This window comes from Uloborus diversus, chromosome 1 (assembly GCF_026930045.1).
Source record: "Uloborus diversus isolate 005 chromosome 1, Udiv.v.3.1, whole genome shotgun sequence".
Classification (NCBI taxonomy): Eukaryota; Metazoa; Arthropoda; class Arachnida; order Araneae; family Uloboridae; genus Uloborus; species Uloborus diversus.
The window spans coordinates 86,223,925-86,247,284 of NC_072731.1; the positions used below are offsets into that span (position 1 = coordinate 86,223,925).

The following is a 23,360-nucleotide window of genomic DNA, read 5'->3' on the forward strand; positions in this document are numbered from 1 at the left end:
AGTCGTTAGCGAACTATGCAGTCCAGAGCCACTTTTTCAGCCGCTCCTCTCCCTCGAATGAGGGATGGGGGAGTGGGACGTTCCAGGGGGGGGGGAGCTGGCAACGATTCATTGCAGTTCCGTCGTCGTACGGGAAGTCGCAGAGGTAGTCGTCGCAGTGACTGGTTTATTTGAATAAAAACGCTCCAATAACTGCACTGTCGGCGGTCGGCGTCATCGAAGCAGTCTGTCAGAAGACTGCGCTGCTCAGCGACAATCATGGAGTCCTGGGAATCGGTAGAGATAAAACTTGTCGTAGTGAAATTTCTTTCAGAAATTAAAAAACTCGAATGTTTGTGGAATCCGTCTTCAAGCAAGAGGCAGAGAGAATGCGCTTGGAAAACGGTTGCCGGTAAACTGCTGCCTCGCTTCGCGGAATTTGATGAGATAAAAAAGGAAACTACAAGTGAGTATAGTCTAAAAATCCGATATTTTTCCAAACTTGGAGTTTTTCGAAAAGTCCTAAATACGCAATTATAGTTTGGAATTGTAGGGTTCGGGAACTCTCTCCGGAATTCTTTCTAAGTCAAAGTTTCAAATAATGATGGAGATTGGGAGTTTCTATTTCTAGTCTTCTTCATCGAAACTGAATTTCTTTATTGTTGTCGGTTGCAATCGTGGGGTTTGGAAACTCCCCCCCCCCCTCCCCCGTAATGCTTTCAAAATCAAAGTTTCAAAAACACACTTCTAGGATATATTTGGTGACGTAAAATGAAGGAATAATGTTCGAAGAACCCCTTCTTGGCTATTCTCTCTTATTTATTCTAACTATGGCTAAAACTGATGTATAAAACCCACCCTCAATTTTTCTTCTCTAAAACCATTGGAGTGCTTTGGTTGGTTTGTACAACCTAGTATTCTATCTATTTGGAATACAATGCCGTCTGCAGCCTCAATAAAAAGAACTTTTAACATCTTGAACTGATGTGGCGGTTTTGCAGTGATATCTTAGGTCTTTTTACCCCATTGCGCGTGCGCGACGCAGAGGAGGGTAATGTGCAGTCTATGTATGTATGTCTGTTCCTATGTAGCGTTCTAAGGGCTAAACACCTTGGTCAATTTTGGTAATTCTTACGTCAATCGATTTGTCTTAACCTTTGGTGTAGAGGTGCGACATCGATGGCAAAACATCGATGTTTCAGAACATCGATGTTGGAAATTAAAACATCGATGGTATTGATAAATCGATCAAAAAACATCGATGTTTTAAAACATCGATCTTTTTGTCAATATTTAACATACCTTTTTTAATACACTTCACTACAAACTTACATAGATGATAATCTCTAACAAATGTTTTCAATGGATCAGGGAATTCGTTTGGCATTGCGTCTAATTTAAGCAACACAAAAGAATACGAACCCCACGAATATATTGAAACTAGTGAACTGCAAATCATGAATACAATTTAATAGGAATAATTTCGCAACATCTTGGTACTATAATAAGACAAAAAATGATAATAAGACATGCAACAATTGATACAAACTAAAATCTGCGAAAAAATATATCATAGCACTTACACTCAGTTGTATGATGAGAAAAAGTTGTGCAAATTATATTAAAAGTTCAAAATTAATTCTGACAATTATTAGCAAGAAATATGTTTTGTACTGTTAGTGCTATATAATTAAACACAAATTGTGAGTAATTGAGGGACGGCTTGTTGGGGGTAGACGCAGTGGCGGATACAAGTGAGGGGGTCATAACACCCTCCCCCCCTCCACTCGCAACAGTATTTGAATGTTTGCTCGAAAAAATAAAAAACTTGATCGAAATCGTAAGAAGTATATACAAGGAAGAGGGGGGGAGGGATCATGGGGGTCATGACCCTCTCTTCCCATCAAAATCTGCGATACTACTTTATACATATCTGTCTTTATACATTTTACATATCTGTTTCAAGGTTCATTGCATTTAAGTAATGAAAATAACTGCTTGAAAAAAAAAAAAAAAAAGCCGGACCGAAACCATAATAAGAAACTAAATAGTTCTCGATTTTTTATTTTTTTGTGGGGGGGAGGGATTAACTGTCACTTTTCTATTTATAGCATATGTATTTAAAATATGTAGACAGTAAAAATCGCTTTTCTTGAGACAGTTAGTCTGCGGCGCTGGGTTCAGGAGCCAGTATAATGAAAAGTAACAAAGAAGTGTCTGACGCACGTTTGCTTTTATAAGCAACAAATTTAATCAACGATAGTTTTTGTAAAACCATATCCAAAGCTTCAGGCATCGCTTCAATTGATAAAACACTTGAGTCCGTAAATGTTTTTTTTTTTTAATTATTATTATGTAAAATCTCTATAGATTAGAATTTCTTTCTGTTGTAATTTTTAGATAGTTCAGTTTTGAAACGTGCTGAGTTTATTTTTAAATGTGCTGTAAATAGTTTATTAGTTTAAATCAGTGTTTAGGATTTATTATCGTGCAAAAAATGTAAAATTTGAGTGTCGTGTTAGTGCAAACCTTATTATACATAGGTTTTAGCAGGGGTGCCCACCTAGGCAATGGCGGATACAAGGGGAAGTGTCATAGGGGTCATGACCCCCACTAAAACGTCAACAATATTATCCGTTCGCATTGTATTCAAACACTTTATGGATAAAATGTAAATGATTTCAGTTTTTGTTTCAGTTTTGAATTATTTTTAAAAGTAAATACTTGAAATACTACTTCTTTTAATTGTTTATAAAATTTATTCGTGAGATTTTTGTCATATTAGGTGCCATATTTCTGACCAATGTGGCATTTTTTAAACACTAAGCAGTTTCAGAAATTTTTCATACCAAAAACCATATGTTTATTCATGGAGGAGGGGGGAGGGTCACTCTTTAGCATGAAACCCCTAAAATGTTAGTCTGTATTCACCCCTGGATAGACGATAAGTAACCCCCAATATTTGGTGTTTGAGCGCATTTCTCTTTTCGCTGACTATTCCACCAGGCAGACAAAAAACTGTTTCCGATGAAACACTATCATTTCATCACTATCAAATACTTCGACAAAACTTTTAACAGTTCTGAATGTTTACAGTTATAATATTCAACGTAGTAATATATAGGATTCTCCTTTAGTTTAAGAATTGGAGCTTCCCAAGTAACATAAATCACGTTACATCACGTTGCTCTGAAGCGTTGACATCACGTTACTGGTAACGTTGATAGAGCGAAAATATGTCTCGTTGCAAAACGCAAAAGCAACGGTTTTTAGTAACGTTACATCAACGGTTTCAGTAACGTTACATCAACGATTTTTGAAACGTTACATTAATCTTTATTTATCACGTTACATCACGTTGCTTTTAAACGTTGTATTAAAATTTTATTCAAGCTTTGAAAAAAAAAAAAATGTTTTTTCTTTTCTTGGTGAGAATGGAGATGGGTTCATTGAACCCTTAATTTTTGATACAGTAAGTATTCTGTATTTTTTGTTAATGCAATTATTGTTAATATACTTTTAAAAAAACATCTTCAAAATTTTTTTTTTATTTATAAAATGTCTCATGCCGTTAAAGGCGTTCGAGTATTCTCACACTGTTGCTTCATTTACAATATTTTGTAAGAGCAGTCCTGACATTTAAAAATAAACAGAGCATAACATAGCATAGCCGAATTTACATCAAGTGGAGTTCTATTAATAGTCAAAATTAACGATATTACTACAAATTAAATAAAAACTTCTTTCATAAATAAATCCTTGAAAAAATAATTATTATTATTACTAAAGAACTCCAGAAATATTTTTCGAAAGGCATGAAAGTTTTAAAAAAATCCTCTTACATCAGTGCTTTAACAAAAATTTGCAGTATTATTACTAAGGATAATTTCAGTTACATGACAAAATTTTTCTCAAAAAATTGTTACAATTATTTCGTCAAAATCAAAAAAGCCGATTAAATGAGTAAAAAATGGAATCATTTATCGCTTTTATAGCTTATTAATGGAACATATCCCCAAGCTTCAGCATCTTTTTAAGAAATCAATGAATAAATACTCAAATAAAAGCATCTAACATTATTCTTTCAAACAATATTATAAATAAAAGTAACGGTGGGAAAAATACTCAAACTCCGACCAACGGCGGTTCATTAACTTCACAAAAATATGTGATAACACTTTTTTTTAAATTAAATAAGTATATCAACAATAATACACTAACAATAATACAAAGTACTTACCGCTAAAAGTGATGAGAGATCGCGATTGCGAAGCAGCAAAACAATGGCGGCAAAGCAAGCCAGAAGTTGTTTACTGAAAATGGCCACTAGGGTTCGGAGGTTGCCGAAGACGAGACAAGGTGCAACGAAAAGTAACGATAAGTAACGTTTCTTTTGCAACTGTTTGTCAACGTTACAAATTTAAGAAATTTGCAACGTGATGTAACGTTTCAAAATTACACTTTTTGTAACGAATCGATAAAGCAACGTGATATCACGTTGCGTGGGAAACGGTAACGATGTTTCAACTAATTGCAACGTGATGTAACGATGACGTAACGTTTCAGTGTTACTTGGGTTTAGAATCGACTGTAAGTTCTGGCAACAGACTACCAGTGTCGAGTTCTTCCAATAGCTTTGACCTCTTCCTCACCCTCCAGTTATCTTTTATCATCCTTTACACAGAAAAATCGATCTTTTTAAATGTGTGCAAATAAATGAAATTTTTGGAGCAATTCCATATGTAAACTTAATTACCTAACGAAGAAATTGGAGCAAATTTTACTATAATTTTCAATTATAATACAAAAACATCGAAACCAAAACATCGATGTTCCGAAAACATCGAAAGTAAATCATCGATGGTAAAAATATCGATGTTTTAACAAAAAACATCGATGTCGCACCCCTACTTGGGAGTGTCACTAAACACATGAAAGTAGTCGAAATTCACCATATCAACAACCAGTTGCCATATTTTGTAAGTTCGGGATCGGCGCACTGCATACTGTGTCGCACGTTACCTGCGTGCGACAAATACAGATAGTTTTCGCTGCCTGAATTTTTTTATTTACTAAGTCTACTAACTGGGATCTCAGTGGCCGAGTGGTCTAAAAGCGATTGCTTCTCCCACTTGAGGCGGTGGGTCAAGACACCCTCGCTCCGGATGTACTTTCCCCTCTTTCTGATGTAAATTCTTTCATGTGTTCTTTATTTGTATTCTATACTGTAATAAAAAGTATATTATGCGTAACGAAGGCAAGACACGCAGATTGTAGTCCTCATCAAAATAAACCCGTGAAATAAGCACCAAAAGGAAGTCTGCTAATTCGATTTTCATCTCTAACTTGTTGCATTTGTTTTTGCATTGATTCAAGGGACTGAGTTTTGCGACGTGTACTTTCTCAAGAGACTTTTTTAGTTTTGCGAGAAAGGTTTGACTGACGACGTTTCCGATTTCTCGTCATCATGAGTTATACAGGCTGTTTATATAGCTGTGCTGTGGTTGACTTAAGTTCGCCGAAGGTCAAGCACATGGGCGTCGCTGGCTCTTCGTTATTGGGGGGGGGGACGATTGATGCAATGCAGAACAATTACCAAGGGGTTATACCCCCCCCCCCATTTTTTTAAAACGGGAACTTTAATTTAGTGATGTTAAAAGAAACGGGAAACTTACCAGCTCAAAAATAAAAAGAATGAAATAATGAATATAAGTAAGAATTAAATAAATATCCGTGTGCTGAAAAGTAAAAGAAGATAAAACAAAGTTCATAGGTACAAATTTTCAGGAAGCAGCAAGCACGTGTTTCGGAGTTACAAGAAACACTTTTTCTATCTCAAAGAAGGGAGTTTATGGATAGCTCATTTTTATCGGTCGTGTTTGTTCATCAACATGATTTCTACACATATTATCTGTGAAATTTTATCAGCATTAAACTAAAAAAGTTTTAACTCTGAACACCACAAATGAAAGAATTTTTCTTTTAAAAACTCTACTTTTGTTGATAAAATAATTTTTTGAAAACACTCACAAGCGAAACTTATTATAAAGGTTTTTTTTTTTTTTTTTTTTTTAATTGACGTTCCCGTTCGGGAACGTTGACGTTCAAAAGGTTAAAAATACGGTCAAAAACCGTCTTAAATAAGCGTATTCTTAATGTTTCAATAAGATAACTGAAAATAAAAAGTTAGTCTCTAAATGTGAATCTACTAATCCCGTTAAAAGCGAAGCAAACAGGTGAAATCTTTTCCCCTATGAATAAAATAGTTGAGCGCATCAAGAAACGAGCTGATGTGTGTGCATCACATGACTTCCTTTTACTCCAATTTAATGTATTTTCCCCATGATTGGCATTTTTAATGTGATTCAATAGTTTACTTTCTAAATATCACCAACAGTTGCGAAATTGAAACCAGATTTAAAAATAAAAAGAATTGCCAAATTTGTCGCCAAGTTGGCGGCAAAACTTGGCGACCAAAATACTGGCGATATATCGCCAAGTGCCCGCCAAATTATAACACTACTTGAGTTTACATCGAAAGTAACAATGATCCCCCCCATAAAGGGGCAAAAGACCCCTTTAGAAACACTCGAATGCAACCAAAAGGGGAGGTGCACAACAAGACCCCACTAGGAGTCTACGTAACAAATTTCAGCTTTCTAGGACATACCGTTCTTGAGTTATGCGACATACACGCATATCCGCACATACATACACGTACATACGGACGTCTCGAGAAAAGTCGTTGTAATTAACTCGGGGAATGTCAAAATGGATATTTCGGGCGTTTATACGTTTTTAAGCACTTATCCGCTTGTGGTCGAGTTGAAAAAAAATATCAACATTCATTCGGGGGTGAGCAAAATGGAAATTAAGGCCGAGTTTCGAGTGAACTTTTTCGCGAATACAATACTTCCTTTTTTGTAAAAAGAAGTTAAAATACTAGTAAATAAAGTAATAAAATAACAATATTTTCACTTTTTATTTTCAAGGGAATAGCTCGACTTATTTCACAAGCAGTAGTTTTAAAATTCGAAAAAAAAAAAAAAAAAAAACTTGCTTACTAGATAACGGACCTCCCTCCGCTGGTATTTTGTAGTGCAAAATACATTAGGCATTGCCCTAAAATGCAAAGAAATTCCGAGAGTCAACTGAACATCGAACACAAAATTGAATATCCATATGATCACTGATCGTAAATATATCAAGATAATAGTGATAGTTTAGTTGTTAAGAATAATTTCCTCGTGTTTAAGTGATATCCCAATCGTTAGGTAAAATTTAATATTCATGAGAGCTATATGGGGCCGCTATATCTCCTAATGCCAGGACCGAATTTTTCAACCAATCCGCTACTGCCTCCAATAGCTGTGCATCGTTATGCCTTTTTCAACGAAAAAAAAAAGAGTATTACCATAAAAGAATTAAAATGGGCCTTGAAGTTTTGGAGAAATTGAAAATGATGGTTAAATCGAATTACAGAATTTTTTGGTCCGAAGTTTGCTGTTCATACAGCTGCGTTTAGATAGAAAATAACATACACTTTTTGCAGGGGACACATTCGACCTTGATCTCAATCTTGAGAAAACATTTTCTTCTAAGACTATGTGATCTAGCGACCCTTTATACTGAGAGATGCGACACAGACGTACTGCGCGCTGATTGGTCACTGGCAAAAACCGTCTAACGATCAAGTTCCCGTCCATAGGATTTGCATTGCGCGCAACATGCGCTCAAAGAAAAAAGGTGGATTCCTTTTAAAATACGGAAAACTATGCAATTTAATTTTTAGTTTTACATTCTTTGACATGTTGGTTACCTATATCTTGCCTTCACTAAAAACAAAATTTCCCCAGGAATTTGTGAAAAATTGTTTTGTTTTGCCAGGCTTACGCTTAAGGTTTGTTTCTTGTATCCTAAGCGATATTTTCGACTTTGATGGCAAACCAATACATTTAGGATATACTTTTATGTGTTAACTTACTTTCTTTCGAAATTCATAGTGTTTTCTTTCCTGTAATATTAGTTTTAATGCTGGATTTTCCGATTCATGAAAAAAGCATACTTTGGCGACATTCGGGATTTAAACACGCGCCAATCAGGTTACTGTACTCAATGTTAAAAAGTTTGTAAATACAAACAAACAAAGCTGGATAATTGAAGGATTCTCTTTTACTTGATTTATATAATAAAGTTGTTGCGTTAAAGCCATTAGCAAGTGTACGTTTGACCTTTTTTTTTTTAATTTTTAAATCTGATAGCGTGAACTTTTGAAACAATTGGCTTCTACATTCTAAAAACATTTTAGTTCTTTTTATTTCCTCCTGTTTTCGCAGGGTTTGCTGCTATATTAGTACATATAAATCCGACGTTTATTTTAAAATTATTATGATATCTGATAATTTCGATATTTATTTTTGGAAACACGATGCTTGCAGTATCGTATATGAATATTACTTAGTTACACAGATTTCGAGGCTGTATAGCATGGTGGATAGGGGACGCGCTTAGAGGTAGGGAGGGCGTCGGTTCGATTCCCGATGGAAGCAAATCGTTTTCGTCAGCGCATTTTAAACTTTTAGTATTATCACTGCCATAGTTAGTTTTATCACCAATTAAAATCCTATAATTTTAATTGAGCGAAGAAACGATTTTCGTTGTAATTCAGTTCTACGGATTCTTCCTCATACGATATTAAAAGCTAATGTGCTTGAATTCAAAATGCTCCTGTAAAAAAAAAATAGTTGAAACTTAAGTAGTTGAAACTCAATTCATCACTGAAATTTATTTAAAATATCATATATTGATATTAATGAATTTTTAATATGTTAAATGTGTTTAATACATGTATAAAAAGTTCTATGGTTGGGGTAGTAAACATAACCTCGCAACATTGTAAAGGCTACGCAGCGCTGCCGTGTTAGGTTTGCCTCAATATTATTATTAAAATTTTTTATAAACCTTTAACAAGATTAGATTTGCGTAGTGTTTAAAATATATTTCATTCATTAGTCTGTATCAAAGCAAAATGTATGGCAAAAAAAATTCAAAATTCAGCTGTTTTAGATTTAACTACTCTCTTAACTAAATTTATTGAGCAGATTGCTTGTTTATTGTAATTAAATGCCTTAGGTACTGGCTTTTCAAGTACTTTTCAATTTTTTTAAGGAACGAATCATGCAATTTATCGGGAGTCGGGAGTAAGGGGCCCCAACAAAACGGGGGGGGGGGGCTAAGCTATAGCTTGTTTAGCTTATAGGTAAATCCGGCCCAGCCGAAGATTTATTTCGAAGGACTAAACAGCAATATTGTGAAATACCACTTGTCTCAAATACATCAATCCTTGAAAAAAAAAAAAAAAACACGATATGATACATAAACGGCAAAATTAAGTGTGGAATATTCATTCTTGACCGCGTGAAACTGGCTGCTCTGCGCCAAACAAGCGATAACGCGCCAGGTGCGGATGCCCTTGCCAATTCGAGTTGGACGGTTTTTTCGACTCGGAAGTATGCGCAGAAACGCTATTTCAGCCTGTGTCGCATCTCTTAGTATAAAGGGTCGCTAATGTGATCAAGGGAAGGAAACACGAAGCGAACGCCAACTAAGATTTATCACCCCCGTCCGAGTGGTCAGAAAGATGGTGGGGGATTTGAATGGGGTGGATCGTCGTTTTAATGAGTTTTGTTAGTAGGTGGGGAGTAATAAGATACAGGAAATAAGAAAAAAAGAAGTAGAGGGTAAAAAAGGCAAGAGCGAACAGTGTTCAACTGACTTTCAGATGGTTCCTCAAATGTTATAGATAAGGCAGTTTTTGCTGGACAAGGGCTGTCATTCTCTGTTCGTTTTCATGGTAGATCAACAGCTCTATTTTGGCCCAAAATCTTTTCTTCTTCTTCTTCTTCTTTTTTTTTGTCACAAATGAGTAAAACTCCGGTGATGGTGCTGCCATCTATCGGTATATAAAATAATGGAGGCAAGGCTATAGTATGCAGACCTCGACATAAATACAGTTGTAGTCAGTTGTGACTCTTGAATAGAAATAGAAATGAGTAAAACCGAATTTTTTGTATGCGCATCTATCATTCTCAAATATTGAGGGGGACTTTTGTCGAGTTCAATATATTGAGGGGGACGTGTCCCCCTTGACGCCCGTGGTCAAGCACATTGTAATATTCCCATGATAATATCCCTGTTATCCTTTCCTCCATGGTTTTTAACCTCGATCCAGGCGCTGAAAGAATAGAACTCTAATGCTCTTAGTTCGAGGCTATCTAGTTAGTGTTGGTTTCGATTTCGATCTCACAGTTCGATGATGTAGCTTTATGTGTACGTTAGTGTGATTGTATTGTCCGTAGTAAATAAATAACTATGTGTAAATAGCATCTCTCTACTCCTCACTAATAAAATACACTGCAGTAATTGGCGACGAGGATTAAAACATTATGGATGCTCAGCAATTTGCGGAATTATTAAAAGTTCTAACCGCTAGTAATGATAGAATCCTGGATCTCATCTTGAAAAAAGACGAAAACAAAGATGTTCCTGAGCACAACGAAAAAAGGTACGATTACATTTTTATCAAATTTCGAATGTTTTAATGCATCCGCAGAGACATTTTTTCAGTACAAACACAGATTTGAAAATTATTTGCAAATCAAGAACGTTTTCGAAGATAAACAGTTATGGTGAAAATATTACTCAATTGCATTGGATCTGAACATTATAATTTATTATGCTCGTTAATCGCTCCTCAACTTCCAAACGAATTGTCATATGATGAAATAATAATTGTTCTTGAAAAACATTTGTATCTTAAACCTAATATTATTATCGAACAGCACAGATTTCTATGCCGTTTCCAAAACGAAAATGAAACTGTTTCTGATTATGTAGCGGCACTACGCAAATTTACTTCGACTTGTGAATTTAATTGTGACTGTAAAATTTCAGTTGCTAATTTGTTTTTGCGTGCACAATTTATTAGAGGGTTGAGAGATGATGTAATTCGAGAAAAACTGTTAATGGTTCCAGATTTAACTTTCGATGTAGCTGTAGAACAAGCGTTAGCTTTAGAAGCTTCGAAAATAGACAACTGGGAATTATAGAAACAATTCAACTGCAAAATCAGAAGAAGTTCACAAAATTTCGAGATCACGAAATCAGTTTAAATCGAATCGCTCAAATAGTAAACAGAGAAGTTACTCTGAAAATCGAAATAGATCAAATTCTAGACGTAGGTTTTCTTCAAATTTAAAGTTCCGTGAACTTGGAATACATAATACATGCCTACGATGTGGACGTTCAAATCACCTTTCCCGTGAATATCGTGCTGATGTTTCAAAATTATTTTGCAAACTTTGTCAAAAAAGAGGGCACGTCCAAAAAGTTTGTTTATCAACACTTTTGAAAAATAAAAAAGCAAATGAAGTTCAATGTGTAGACAATGATGAATATGTTACAGATGTAGCTACAGTAAGCAATTTTTCAAGTAATACACAAATTGTTGATGTTTTCAAATTTAACCTATCATGCGATTTAGAAAAATTTTGGGTTAACGTACAGATAGAAGGGAAAATGCAAAAATTTGAAGTCGATTCAGGTGCAAGACTTACACTTCTGACTAAACAAGCTTTCGATTTATTAAATTTAACAAATGAGTTGCAGCCTACAGAGGAGAAATTTCGATCTTACACTCATGGTATTTTTGAACCATTGGGTCTTGTAAAAGTTAGTGTGAAATATAAAAATATTACTAGTATAGAAACTTTGTACATAGTTCCAGATATGTTTACACCAGTCTTAGGAAGAACATGGATTCGACATTTGAAGAATCTTCAAATGTCATAGAATCGTCTGATCATAGAATCGTCTGAACGACTCAACAACGGCATTAAAATGAACAATATGGAAGACATTAAAGTAGCTCAGATGTTATTATCAACTGGCAATGACGAACTTCATAAGATAACTCACCAGTTAAATGTGACCAGGGAGGCCATATCAGTTTGCCAGGATAATATTAAAAAAATTTGGCCAAAGCTTAAATGATTTTCCCCTCTCAAATTTCCTTTTTAATGTATGTTCATTGTCTATTTTTTGGTGGCTTAAGGGGTCACATTACCCTCACAACAATTTTTTTAGTTTTAAGTAAAACATGTATTTTTTTTAAACTGTTGCATGTACACTTATTTAACAATCAATAATTTATTTTCTAAGATTAAAAAAGCTGCCCACTTTTTCCGAAAATACGAAAACTTGAAAATTTTAATTTTTTAAAAACCCTAAGGCTTTTTGGTTTTAGCATTTATTTCAAAAATGTTTATTGCTTAATGATCACAATAATTATGTCGAAATATCTCTGCATTCATTTGCTTATATATTGGTTTGAACATTTTCTGTGATCTATTATGTAAACAATCTTAATTTCTTATCTTATGTTTTATAAAGGTTCAACATGCTCTAAAAATTTTAGTAATTTATAAAATGCTTATTCAATGCACAGTTTTGTTAAACATATTATCCTGAGTGCAAAAAAATATTATTTAAAAATTACTTTCTTAATAGAAAAAAATCCTTAGTGATTTTGCTAACATGGAAGCACAAAAAAGGATCATTCAGAAAAAACACTTCAAAGTTTTGCTTTTCCATTAAAACACATAGCGGGAATGAACTAAAATCATGCATAACTTTTTAAATAATTGAGCTAGATTGATATTTTTTCCGTGTGTTCAAAGCAATTTTAAAATCCATTAAAATTTTTTTGGGTCAAAAGGTCATTTTTGAGGTTATGTGACTCCTTAAAGCCCATTGCAATTATAGTTTTTTAGTTGGCAAATATCACTAGGTTCCTAATTTTTTTTCTAAAATTTTGGTCATAATTTTTTTTTTAAATGTTAATTCAATTTCAAAAATTTATTTTGTTGGAAATTTCAATTTGAATTGTTTTTAAAAATATTTTTTTTTTTTTTTTTAAATATTGTTTTAGTACAATTGGGGATTTCCCTGAAATTTTCATTTACTAATATTGTTCCGACAAAGGCAAGCTTAAATTTTCCTTCCTTTGTAATTCATGTTTATTCCTCATCTTTGGGTTACTAAAAGCCTGTTAATAACATTTGAATAACTTATGGAAATTTATTAATCTTTGGAGAACATATAAATACATAACATTTGGAATATTCTGCTTGTGTATCCTACTTTTTCAATTCACAGTAAAGCTCAGTGATGTTTTTAATAGGTAAGTTGCTAGATTGTTCATTTTGTTGGTCCTTATTTCATCAAGATCTTTGTCAAGTTGTTAATGAATTTAAAAAATCAAGAGAATTGCTTCTCATTAAAAATGTATTAATATATAATATGTTCATGAGTGTATAATGTATATATGTAACAATGTTTCAACAAACATCTAAACTAAAATGTGTTGCTATCATAATTATTTAGAAAATAGTTTGACATCTCATGAACAAAGTATTTTTTGAAATTTACATGCAAGTTGATATTACTTTAGCTGATAACTTTTTTTCTTCTTTTTTTGAGAACTGTTAAAAATAATGAATTTTCATGGGTCTAGCAGCTGCAGTTGCTAGTTTTATTTCATTGTTTATGTCAAGGGTTCCCAATCTTTGCTGCGGCACCCTGGGATTCCCTAGGAGAAGACGAAGTGTCCATGGTATCACTAAATCTGCATGTAACACATAGAGTAGGGTGCTAGGAGGAAATTCTAATTCCTCATAGTACCCTCTAATTCCTCATATAGGGGTACCAGAAATCGGAAGAATTTGCGAACCCCTGGTTTATTTTCCTTCTAAATCCATCTTATGGCCTCATCTGCTAGCTGGAGATCATAGTTTTCATTTTATAGTGATGAAAATTAGTAGATATACTTATTGCTGGGACTAAGCAGTATTGCCAGTGTTTCCTGGATAAATAATTAAGTACATAAACAGATTAAATTAACCATTTATTCTTCTGTGCCATAATAGTTATATATTGAAGGTTCCACTTGCTCCGAAAGTAATCTGTAAAGTCATGATTGATGTCCTGGAATTGTCCTGGAATTTTATTAAAATTATGTCCTGGAATTTTTAAATTTGAACTCCTACCCCTGGAAGATAAATTTATCCGATATTGATAAAAGTAATAAAATCGAAGAAATACCTGTAAATATGGTAGATGTTTCAAATGTAGTGAATAGCATCATAAAACAATTTTCTACCGTATTCGAACGAAAAATTGGGAAAATTCCAGACTTTACTTGCTCATTAAAACTTCGAGAAAATTCAAAACGTGTATTTTTAAAAGCCCGCGACGTCCCTTTTGCCTTACGCGAGAAAGTTAACGAGGAACTTAAAAATCTAGAACACGATCACATAATAACGAAAGTGGATTGTAGCGATTGGGGTTCACCACTTGTTGTTATACCCAAGTCCGACGGTGGTGTTCACTTGTGTGTGGACTATAAAGTGGCCGTAAATCCTCAGTTGAAAGATACACGTTATCCAATACCAAAAATTGAAGAAATGTTAAGTAGTCTCAGAAACTCTAAATTTTTTTGTACACTCGATCTCTTCAAAGCTCATTTGCATGTAGTCGTTGACGATGAAAGTAAAGTAATTCAAACCATTTCTACGCATCAAGGAACTTATCAAATCAATCGTTTATCTTTCGGTATCAAGTCAGCTCCAAGTGAATTCCATAGAATTTTGGACCAAATATTGATGGGTCTTCAAGGAATAGCAACATATTTCGATGACATAATAATCCACGGAGAAACTCTCTCCGAGTGTCGCGATCGGTTGATTGCATGCTTAGAACGTTTACAGAAGTACAATTTGCATGTAAATAGCTCAAAATGTCATTTTTTTGAAAATAAGATTTCATATTTAGGATATGTGATTGAGCAAAACAAAATCTCGAAGTGTCCGCTGAAAACTGAAGCAATAATTCACGCACCTCGACCGAAAAATGTGAAAGAATTGAAACGCTTTTTAGGTATGGTTACCTACTATTCCAAATTTTTGCCAAATGCATCATTTATTACTTATCCGCTAAGACATTTACTAAAGAAAAATGTAAAATTCCACTGGTCTGCTAATTGTGAAGCCGCGCGTTCATCAAATTGAAAAATGAAATATCAAGTGACCGAGTTTTAATGCCGTAGCACCAAAATTTACCTATCACGATCGCATGCGATGCAAGTTCAACTGGCATAGCTGGAGTTTCATCGCACATGGTAAAAGGTGCCGAGAAGCCAGTGTCATTTGCATCAAGATCTCTAACAGAGCAGCAGAACAGAACTACAGCCAATTGGACAAAGAAGCTTTGACTATTAAATTTGCAGTTCAAAAATTTCACAATTATATTTTTGGAAGAGAATTTACATTGATTACCGACAACCGTCCTTTATATAGAATTTTTCATCATGATAGTCATATATCCTCAATGACATGATCCCGTTTACTTCGATATGCAGCATTCCTGAGTGAGTACCAGTACAAAGTCAAACATAAAAGAAGTGAAGAAAACCAGAATGTAAATTACCTTTCAAGGGCACCATTGAAGCTAAAAGATTCAAACGTTCTACAAGAAGACGATATTATTCACTTGCAAACTATAAATCGAATTTCTACTTCTTCAATTACATATGAGGTAATTTCTAAAGAGACAGACAATGACCCAGAACTGTCAGCACTGAAACAAGAACTCTCATCAGGCAGCTCTAATGATCCTGAATATTCTTTACAAGACGGCATAATTTTCAAAAGACACGGAGTTTACATTCCAGAGAAACTTCGGGCAGATATCCTGAAAGAGCTCCATCACACCCATTTGGGTATTGTCAAGATGAAAAATTTAGCAAGAAGATATTGCTATTGGAAGAAAATTGATCGAGACATCGAGCATCTAGTCCGAGAATGCAGAAGTTGCGCAGAAGTGAAGGACAATCCCGGGAAAATATCGAATCATCACTGGGAAGAGCCTTCGTCCAATTTTGAACGAATACATATCGAACTACGCTGGACCTTTCATAGGATATAATTTTCTAATGGTAATGGATGCAAAATCAAAATGGCCTGAAATCAAGATTCAAAAAAGCACTCCATCTAGTGATTCTACAATAAGTTTGTTAAAGGATATTTTTAGTGTTCATGGGTTACCTCAAGTACTTGTCTCCGATAACGCAAGTTTTTTTAAAAGCAGTGAATTTTCAGAATTTTGCAAGGAGTTTGGAATTAAGCATAGACCAACAGCACCAGGTCGTCCCGCAACCCATGGCCTCGCAAAGAGAAACGTAAAAACTCTTAAAAAAAATTGAAAACCATGTCAAATGAAAATATTTTAATACAGGAAAAGGTACAAGAAATTTTATTCCGCTATCGAGCAACACCTCTACAATCTGGAAAGACTCCATCAGAACTGTATCTAGGACACCAAATTCGAATAAAACTAGATCTATTACGTCCAGCGAACAAGGAAAACAAATCAAAGTACTTATCACCTCCCATACCAGACCACAGAAAATTAAGCGTGGGAGATCGCGTACAATCACGGTCTTATGCCAACAATAAGTTGTCATGGAGATTTTGAAGCGTTAAACAACGACTTGGTAAACTGCACTACCTGATACAACTCGGTGAAGGGCAGGTTATAAAAAGACACGTCAACCAATTGAGAAAGTGCGAAGTTTCCAGAATTCCAAAAGTAACATTTTCTCCAACTCTGAAGAAGTAATTTATCCAAGGAGTTCCAGCTCAAGTGGAAATCATTTCGACCCCTTGCCATCAGAAATTCGAATCGAGACGAAACCTCCTGATCAGGATTTCCGCTACGGTCGCATTTTTCGCATAATGCGAAAACACTATCTGAATTGCGAAAATAAAGCAATGCATTTTCGTTTTTTTGCTCAAATAAAAAATAAATTAGTTTTTTAAATAAAGAAGAAATGTATGATCCTAGAGAGGAAGCGTGCATGGCGATAATCAACTTAATCTTTTTTAAATCTTAGCTAAGATGTTTAAACTACAATTAAGTTCAATAACTATTAGTCTTATCCAGCATTATGTCCCCCCAAAAACTGCTTTATTAGGAGGAGGGGACTGCAACATTCTAAACACCAATCATGTTTTCTTTTTTTATTTTATGCTTAAAAAAAAATTGCTGTTGTACTTATTTCTTCAAGGATGTCACAAATGAAATATGAATTTTATTTTCAACCGGAGATGAAACATACTGAGGCATATATAAATATATGAGAATGTGTAACATTTTAGCATTTTGCTAACATTTTTCCATCAATTTTAGCTTTTATGCTAAAGAACTTTTGAACCCAGCTTAAAACCTGCTCCTGATCCAGTTTCTACTGATTCAAACCGTGCCAGAACTTTCCAAAATCTTCCTATTCGAAGATCAGGAAGAATACGTCAACCACCACCTTATCTTGCAGACTATGTAATTTAAGCGTGGGAGATTGTAATATTCCCATGATAATATCCCTGTTATCCTTTCCTCCATGGTTTATATACTCGATCCAGGCGCTGAAAGAATAGAACTCTAATGCTCTTAGTTCGAGGCTATCTAGTTAGTGTTGGTTTCGATTTCGATCTCACAGTTCGATGATGTAGCTTTATGTGTACGTTAGTGTGATTGTGTTGTCCGTAGTAAAAAATAACTATGTGTAAATAGCATCTCTCTACTCCTCACTAATAAAATGCACTACACACATGTAGCTTTAAGCGGAGTTAGGTCCTTAGAGGGACTAATTATCAGTAGTTTAGACCACTGCAAGTTACTTACTAGACCTCACGATACAAACAAACTCTCTCAATAAAATGACAAGATTGCGAAATGTACCGTATCATAATCATAGTAACTAAGTCAATGAAAATTAACTAAAAAGTGTCAAATAAAAAGTTATTAAATAAAAACAAAAAACCCGACTGCGTAAAAACCAAAAAAACTAAAAAGAAAAATGTATAAGCCCATTAGTTTAGAATGTTATTAAGTACTACTGAATAACTACACCGTTGAAATAGTTTTATATCCGTATAACAGATAAGACAAATCATAAATTCAAAAGCAGAATAGAAGGATCAACAGTCGAGGCCCATTCCTTTCTGATTCAAAGAACCCCGTAAAATTTGAAAGTGCCCCGACTGTTAATCCTTCTATTCTGCTTTTGAATTTATGATTTGTCTTATGGTTATAAAACTATTTCAACAGTGTAGTTATTCAGTAGTACTTAATAACATTCTAAACTACTGGGCTTATACATTTTTCTTTTTGGTTTTTTTAATTTTGTCCGCAGTCGGGTTTTTTTTATTTAATAATTTTTTATTTTACACACGCAGTCGGTTTTTTTTTATAATAATTTTTTCCTGCTTTTTTTAATTCTAAAGATCATACATAACAAATCTATTGACTTTTTTTTTTTTAACATTCAAACATTTAGAACAACTGGCGTGCATATCCATTGCAATATTTTAAAACCCTCCCACTGTATTTTATCGTTTTTTTTTTTTTTTTTAATTCAAAACATATTTCGGTGGCTCCTGTGTTTTCTCCATTTAGCTGATTTTCGTGATGATAATTTACGTAAACAATCAAAGAATTAAATATGTCGACGGCCCCTATGAAGCTATCAATTTTATTTATCCATTCTTTTTTTTTTTTTTAATTAAGTTTGCCACGAGTTTACTCTATGTACTATTTTTTTTTTCGTTGAGAAATGTTATAAACGTAAACTCAGTGACCTTCAAATAGATAATCTTAATAATACAGACTTTTGGATGATTCTCTTTAATATTACACTATCTCTTAAAATTTGGCTGAATAAATAGTTTTTGTTACTTTTTTATTCAGTTTGTTCATTTATTATTACTATTTTAATTTTATAAGAATGCGAAGGCCTTTTTTTGTGCATCGCTAAAATATAATTGTACTGAAATTGGAAAAAGGACGGGGGTAGCACTCTCTATAACCCTTTAAAGACGGCCCTTAAGTACACTTAGGCCGACGAGAAGCCATGTCAGGCTGGTCGAAAACTAGGGGTCCGCCTCGGAATCGCAGTCGTATATGTTTTAATAAGAATAGGAGAACCGATAAACAACAGACAGCCCCCCCCCCCCCCCGCCTTGGCTCTAGGCGGCCCTGAGTGCGCTCAAAAAATGCCTCGAGAGCACTCCTGATATTCAACCTATATCCAGTGTGTGATTGCCTCCCAACCCTCTATTAAACATAAGCCTGGCGCAGGCGCCACCAAATTTGACGTTCCTTCAACTTTCATTGATTAAGAGAGTGTTGCGTGTTTTTTTTTTTTTTTTTTTTTTAAAGGAGTTAAACCACAAATCGCGACCGGCCCCGCAACCTACCGGCCCTTCGGGCGATCGCCCGATTCCCCATTCCGGCCCTGGTTATACAGCTTGAGGATTTTGTGTTTTCCAGGGAGGAGGTTCTATTTCATTTGAAAAAAATTAAAGCAACTGAAGCTCCGGAACCTGATAATATTTATCCAAAAATTTCAGTTGAATCTGCAGATGAATTAGTGGATGTTATTTTAAATATTTTGAATGCTTCTTATAACACAGGGACCAGAGCCTGATCATCCTGACATTGAACATGGGGCACATTTCTATTTCAGGGCCCCCCTAAGATTTTTGAAGACACTGGGAACGAAATTCATTTTGTGCCCCCCCCCCCATTCCAGCTTTTTTTACATGTTGAATCAATAAAATATTTCAATACTTGCGTTTTTACACAACCATACTAAATTTGGTGGTACCTCATATCACAATGTAATAAATACATTTAAAAAGTAGAAGAGATATAGTAGTATACGATAAATATAAAAATGTGGTTAAACTTTGCCCATTGCAGTAAACCGTAAATACCAAAATTATCTATGATATAAATGTACTACAGTAAACGTTGACTAAATTTGGAGTAGTTTTCTGATTTGCAAAGAGATCATATTTTTAAAGGGAATTTTTATCAACAAATAGATTTTTTCGTTGTTTTGACATTTGCAAAACTATCAATGATATCATTGTACTCTAGATTCTGATTTAAATCATCATTTATTTTTAATTAACATGATAAATTAAGGGGATTTTGGGCCCCCCTGAAATCTAAGAGGAGGGGCCTTTGCCCCACATGCCCCTGCGGTAATCAGGCTCTGACAGGGACAGTGCCAGAGGACACTCTTCAAGAAAGGATCTAAAGGTAATGCAGGGAATTATAGATCTGTAAGTCTAACTTCAGTGGTTAATAAGATTTTTGAAACTGTGATCAAAATTAAGATTATGAATTTCTTAGAGACCAATGGTCTGTTGACTAGTTTGCAGTATGGTTTCAGAAAGGTTAAATCCTGTGCTACTAATTTATTGCATGTCTATGACAAGGTTACCTTGGCTTTAGATAACAAGAAGTGTGTGGATGTTGTTTATATTGATTTTCAAAAACCTTTCGATAAGGTACACCGCATGTTGCTCTTCTCGGCAAACTAGCTTTTTGGAATAGGAGGAAAAACTTCTCTTTGGGTTAGGTATTGACTCACTGGAAGGAAGTAAAGAGTAGTTGTGAGGGGAAATCATTCTAAATGAAGTGATGTTTTAAGCGGGGTTCCTCAGGGATCATTTTTAGGGCCTCCTCTGTTTATTATTTTTATGAATGACATCGATGACAATAATTCTGGAAGCATAAATTGTTTTGCTGATGATGTATAAGTTATGGGGATTGTAGAGAATGAAGAACAAGTAAAACAGCTTCAAGATGATTTTTTACTAAGTGGGCAGATAAGTGGGGTTTGGCAGTTAATTTAGGGAAATGTCAAGTGCTACACTTAGGCCATGGACAAAAGCGTGAGAGTTATTTACAGGGTTCGGTCATTAGTCAAGCAGAAAACATTATTGATCAGGGTATCTAATAAATCAGGGATTCAAAAGTAACAAAGCCAACAGAATGCTTGGGTTTATCAATAGATTTATTTCAAACAAATCTAAGAATGTTCTTCTGCCTTTATATAGGAGTTTAGTAAGACCTCATTTGGAGTATGCTGTTCAGTTTTGGTCTCCTTATCTCAGGAAAGATATTTCTGTATTGGAAAGTTTTCAAAGAAGGGTAACTAAACTTGTAAGGGGATTTTCACATTTAAACTATAATAACAAACTTAATCTGTATAGCCTGGAGCAAAAGAGAGTCAGAGGGACATGAGTCAGTTATTTAAATTTATCAAAATTAAAGATGTTAACGGGTTAAATTTTTGCATGGAAAACGGAACGAGGGGTCATTGCTTTAAGCTATCCAACTCTCAGGTAACCTGGAAATCAGGAAAAACTACTTCCTTAGTAGTATCGTGGGCACTTGGAACAGCTTACCGGAAGAAGCGGTACTGAGCAAGGGGGTGGATAGCTTTCAGAGGGCCATTGATCATCATTGGGGACTTATAAACTAACTAGGACCAGCCTAGCTGAGCCCAAAGCCTGTTGCTGGCCGTTACATTTATATTTGTAACTGCTAGCATAGGCCATAGGTACTAGGAGAGTGCCTGGTATCAAGAGAAGAATGAATATTTGAAATTGACGTTAGAATCGTAATTTTAGGTAATATTTCGTAATGGTGTAGGAGAGAGGGTTTAGGATGCTCTCGCGAAATTTTTTCGAAATTGAAGTTTAATTTTAAACTATTTTGGTGATATTAGGGGTTTGATAGTTTCTCCCAGAAATTTTTGAAACGCAATTTTAGGCTATTATTGAAGACATTAGGAGAGAGGGGGTTCTTTCGGTATTTATCTCTGAAAACTCTTATCTCCGACTCTCTCTCCTGAAATTAAAAAAAAAATGTTATAAAAACACGTATTAGATTATTTGATGGCTTAAAGAAAAGGGTTGGGGCTTGGGAGATCAGGCCCGCCGTAAGCGGGCGTGCAAAGCGTGCCTGAGAGGCGGCAAAGGGGCGCCAAAATCAGTTTCAACATGCTAAATCAAGGGAAAAAAATTCAAGAAAAAAATCAGTTTTGACTTTCCAAAAATTTTGTTTGCTCAAAACGACGCCCCCCCCCCCCTCATAGGAGACCATTCAATGCGAGAAAATTTAATAACAGCAAGAAAGAAGGCTCTTTTAACTTCATACCTGTGGCCAGTGCTCAATAAAAGCAGGCGGAAGGGAGGCTCATGACCTTTTTTGATTTTTTCCAATGTTCACTCAGTTACCAGCCCAAGCGATAGCCCTGATGTTCTTGGAAGTAAATCAAGACAAGAGGAAAAAATAAATGAAAAGCAACCCTCGAGGCTGGAGAGGGGCTCACGGCTTATTCAGTGGCAGTGTAGTAAAAACTTGCTCTGCTTGTGTTTTGTTTGGTCACTTTGCCGCCCCCGTCGGGAGATCAAGTCAAAAAGGTAGTGACGTGCCGGATTGAGGTGTGAAGTAAAATGGCTGGTCTTCTAAAGCCCGATATCTTCTTCCCGTAAAAGCAAGGTAATTTTTAACGTAGGATCAGGACAATCCGAAGAGGGGGGGGGGAGCGCCAAGAGATGAGAGGGGCAGCCACAAACTGAGCTTCTACTGTGCATTAAAATTAGTCTTCTTTTTTAATTTTTATAAAGTGTTTTTCTTAATCTTGAATAGTTTTTAAAATGCTAGCACATTATATTTAATTTTTTGATGCAAAAAAAAAAAGTGATGTGCACAATTATTTTATAAATGAAATCTGATATTGTTAACAATAAAAACGCAAAAATATTCGGTACTTTTCCAATATACTTTCACTGTTGTTGTTAGCGTGAGTTTGGCAGCATTAAAATAAAGCCAATGTTTATTGGCCACTGGAGTATTTTTGTTTTACGAGTAAAACCAGCTTCCTTTTCCGTGTGAGTGTGAGTGTGTGTGGAGCTAACTTAAGGGCTGACTGGTCTTTCAGCCCGTTGCGGGGCGGTGCGCTCCCACCTGTGCGCCCTGGAACCTCACCACCTATGCATTTTTTTGCGCCCTCAAAACTCTACGCCCTCGGCTTTTTTTTTTTTTTTTTTTTTGAGCCCTCGAACCTGTGTATCTTTGTTGATTTATTTATTTATTCCTAATTTGCGTGCTTTTTGGGAGTCAAGGCTGGCGCCCTCTTGAGGACCCAGTCCGCCCCTGTATGCACTGTGAGGAAATTAATTTATTTCACGAAATGCATCTGTTTCTTAGCAACAGTTGAGCAATTTATAAAAGCTTCGTGGGAGTGCCTTCGGATTTTTGGTATTTCTAATTTTGACCGTCTACTGCAATATGCATTGACAAATATGTATCTTTTGAGCCCTCCAGGAAAATTTTGAAATGATGAACGTATGTGTTACATAAGGTTCGAATTTAATGCAACTTTCCAGGACATTTGCCGATAATCT

At 35.0% G+C, this 23,360-nt stretch overlaps 1 protein-coding gene across 2 annotated transcripts in view; it reads left to right on the forward strand.

Moving 5' to 3' along the window:
* Positions 1–233: 233 nt before the first annotated feature.
* The window catches only part of LOC129225859 (uncharacterized), a 71,132-nt gene continuing 48,005 nt past the window's right edge, over positions 234–23,360 (forward strand). Inside the window, exon 1 of one of the 2 annotated variants that reach the window (XM_054863613.1) lies at positions 234–445. In XM_054863613.1, the coding sequence (XP_054719588.1) occupies positions 259–445 (187 nt within the window). In that variant the 5' untranslated portion in view covers positions 234–258. Of the gene's footprint in view, positions 446–10,300; positions 10,544–23,360 lie in introns of those variants that run through there. The other variant, XM_054868239.1, reaches the window with a different exon arrangement.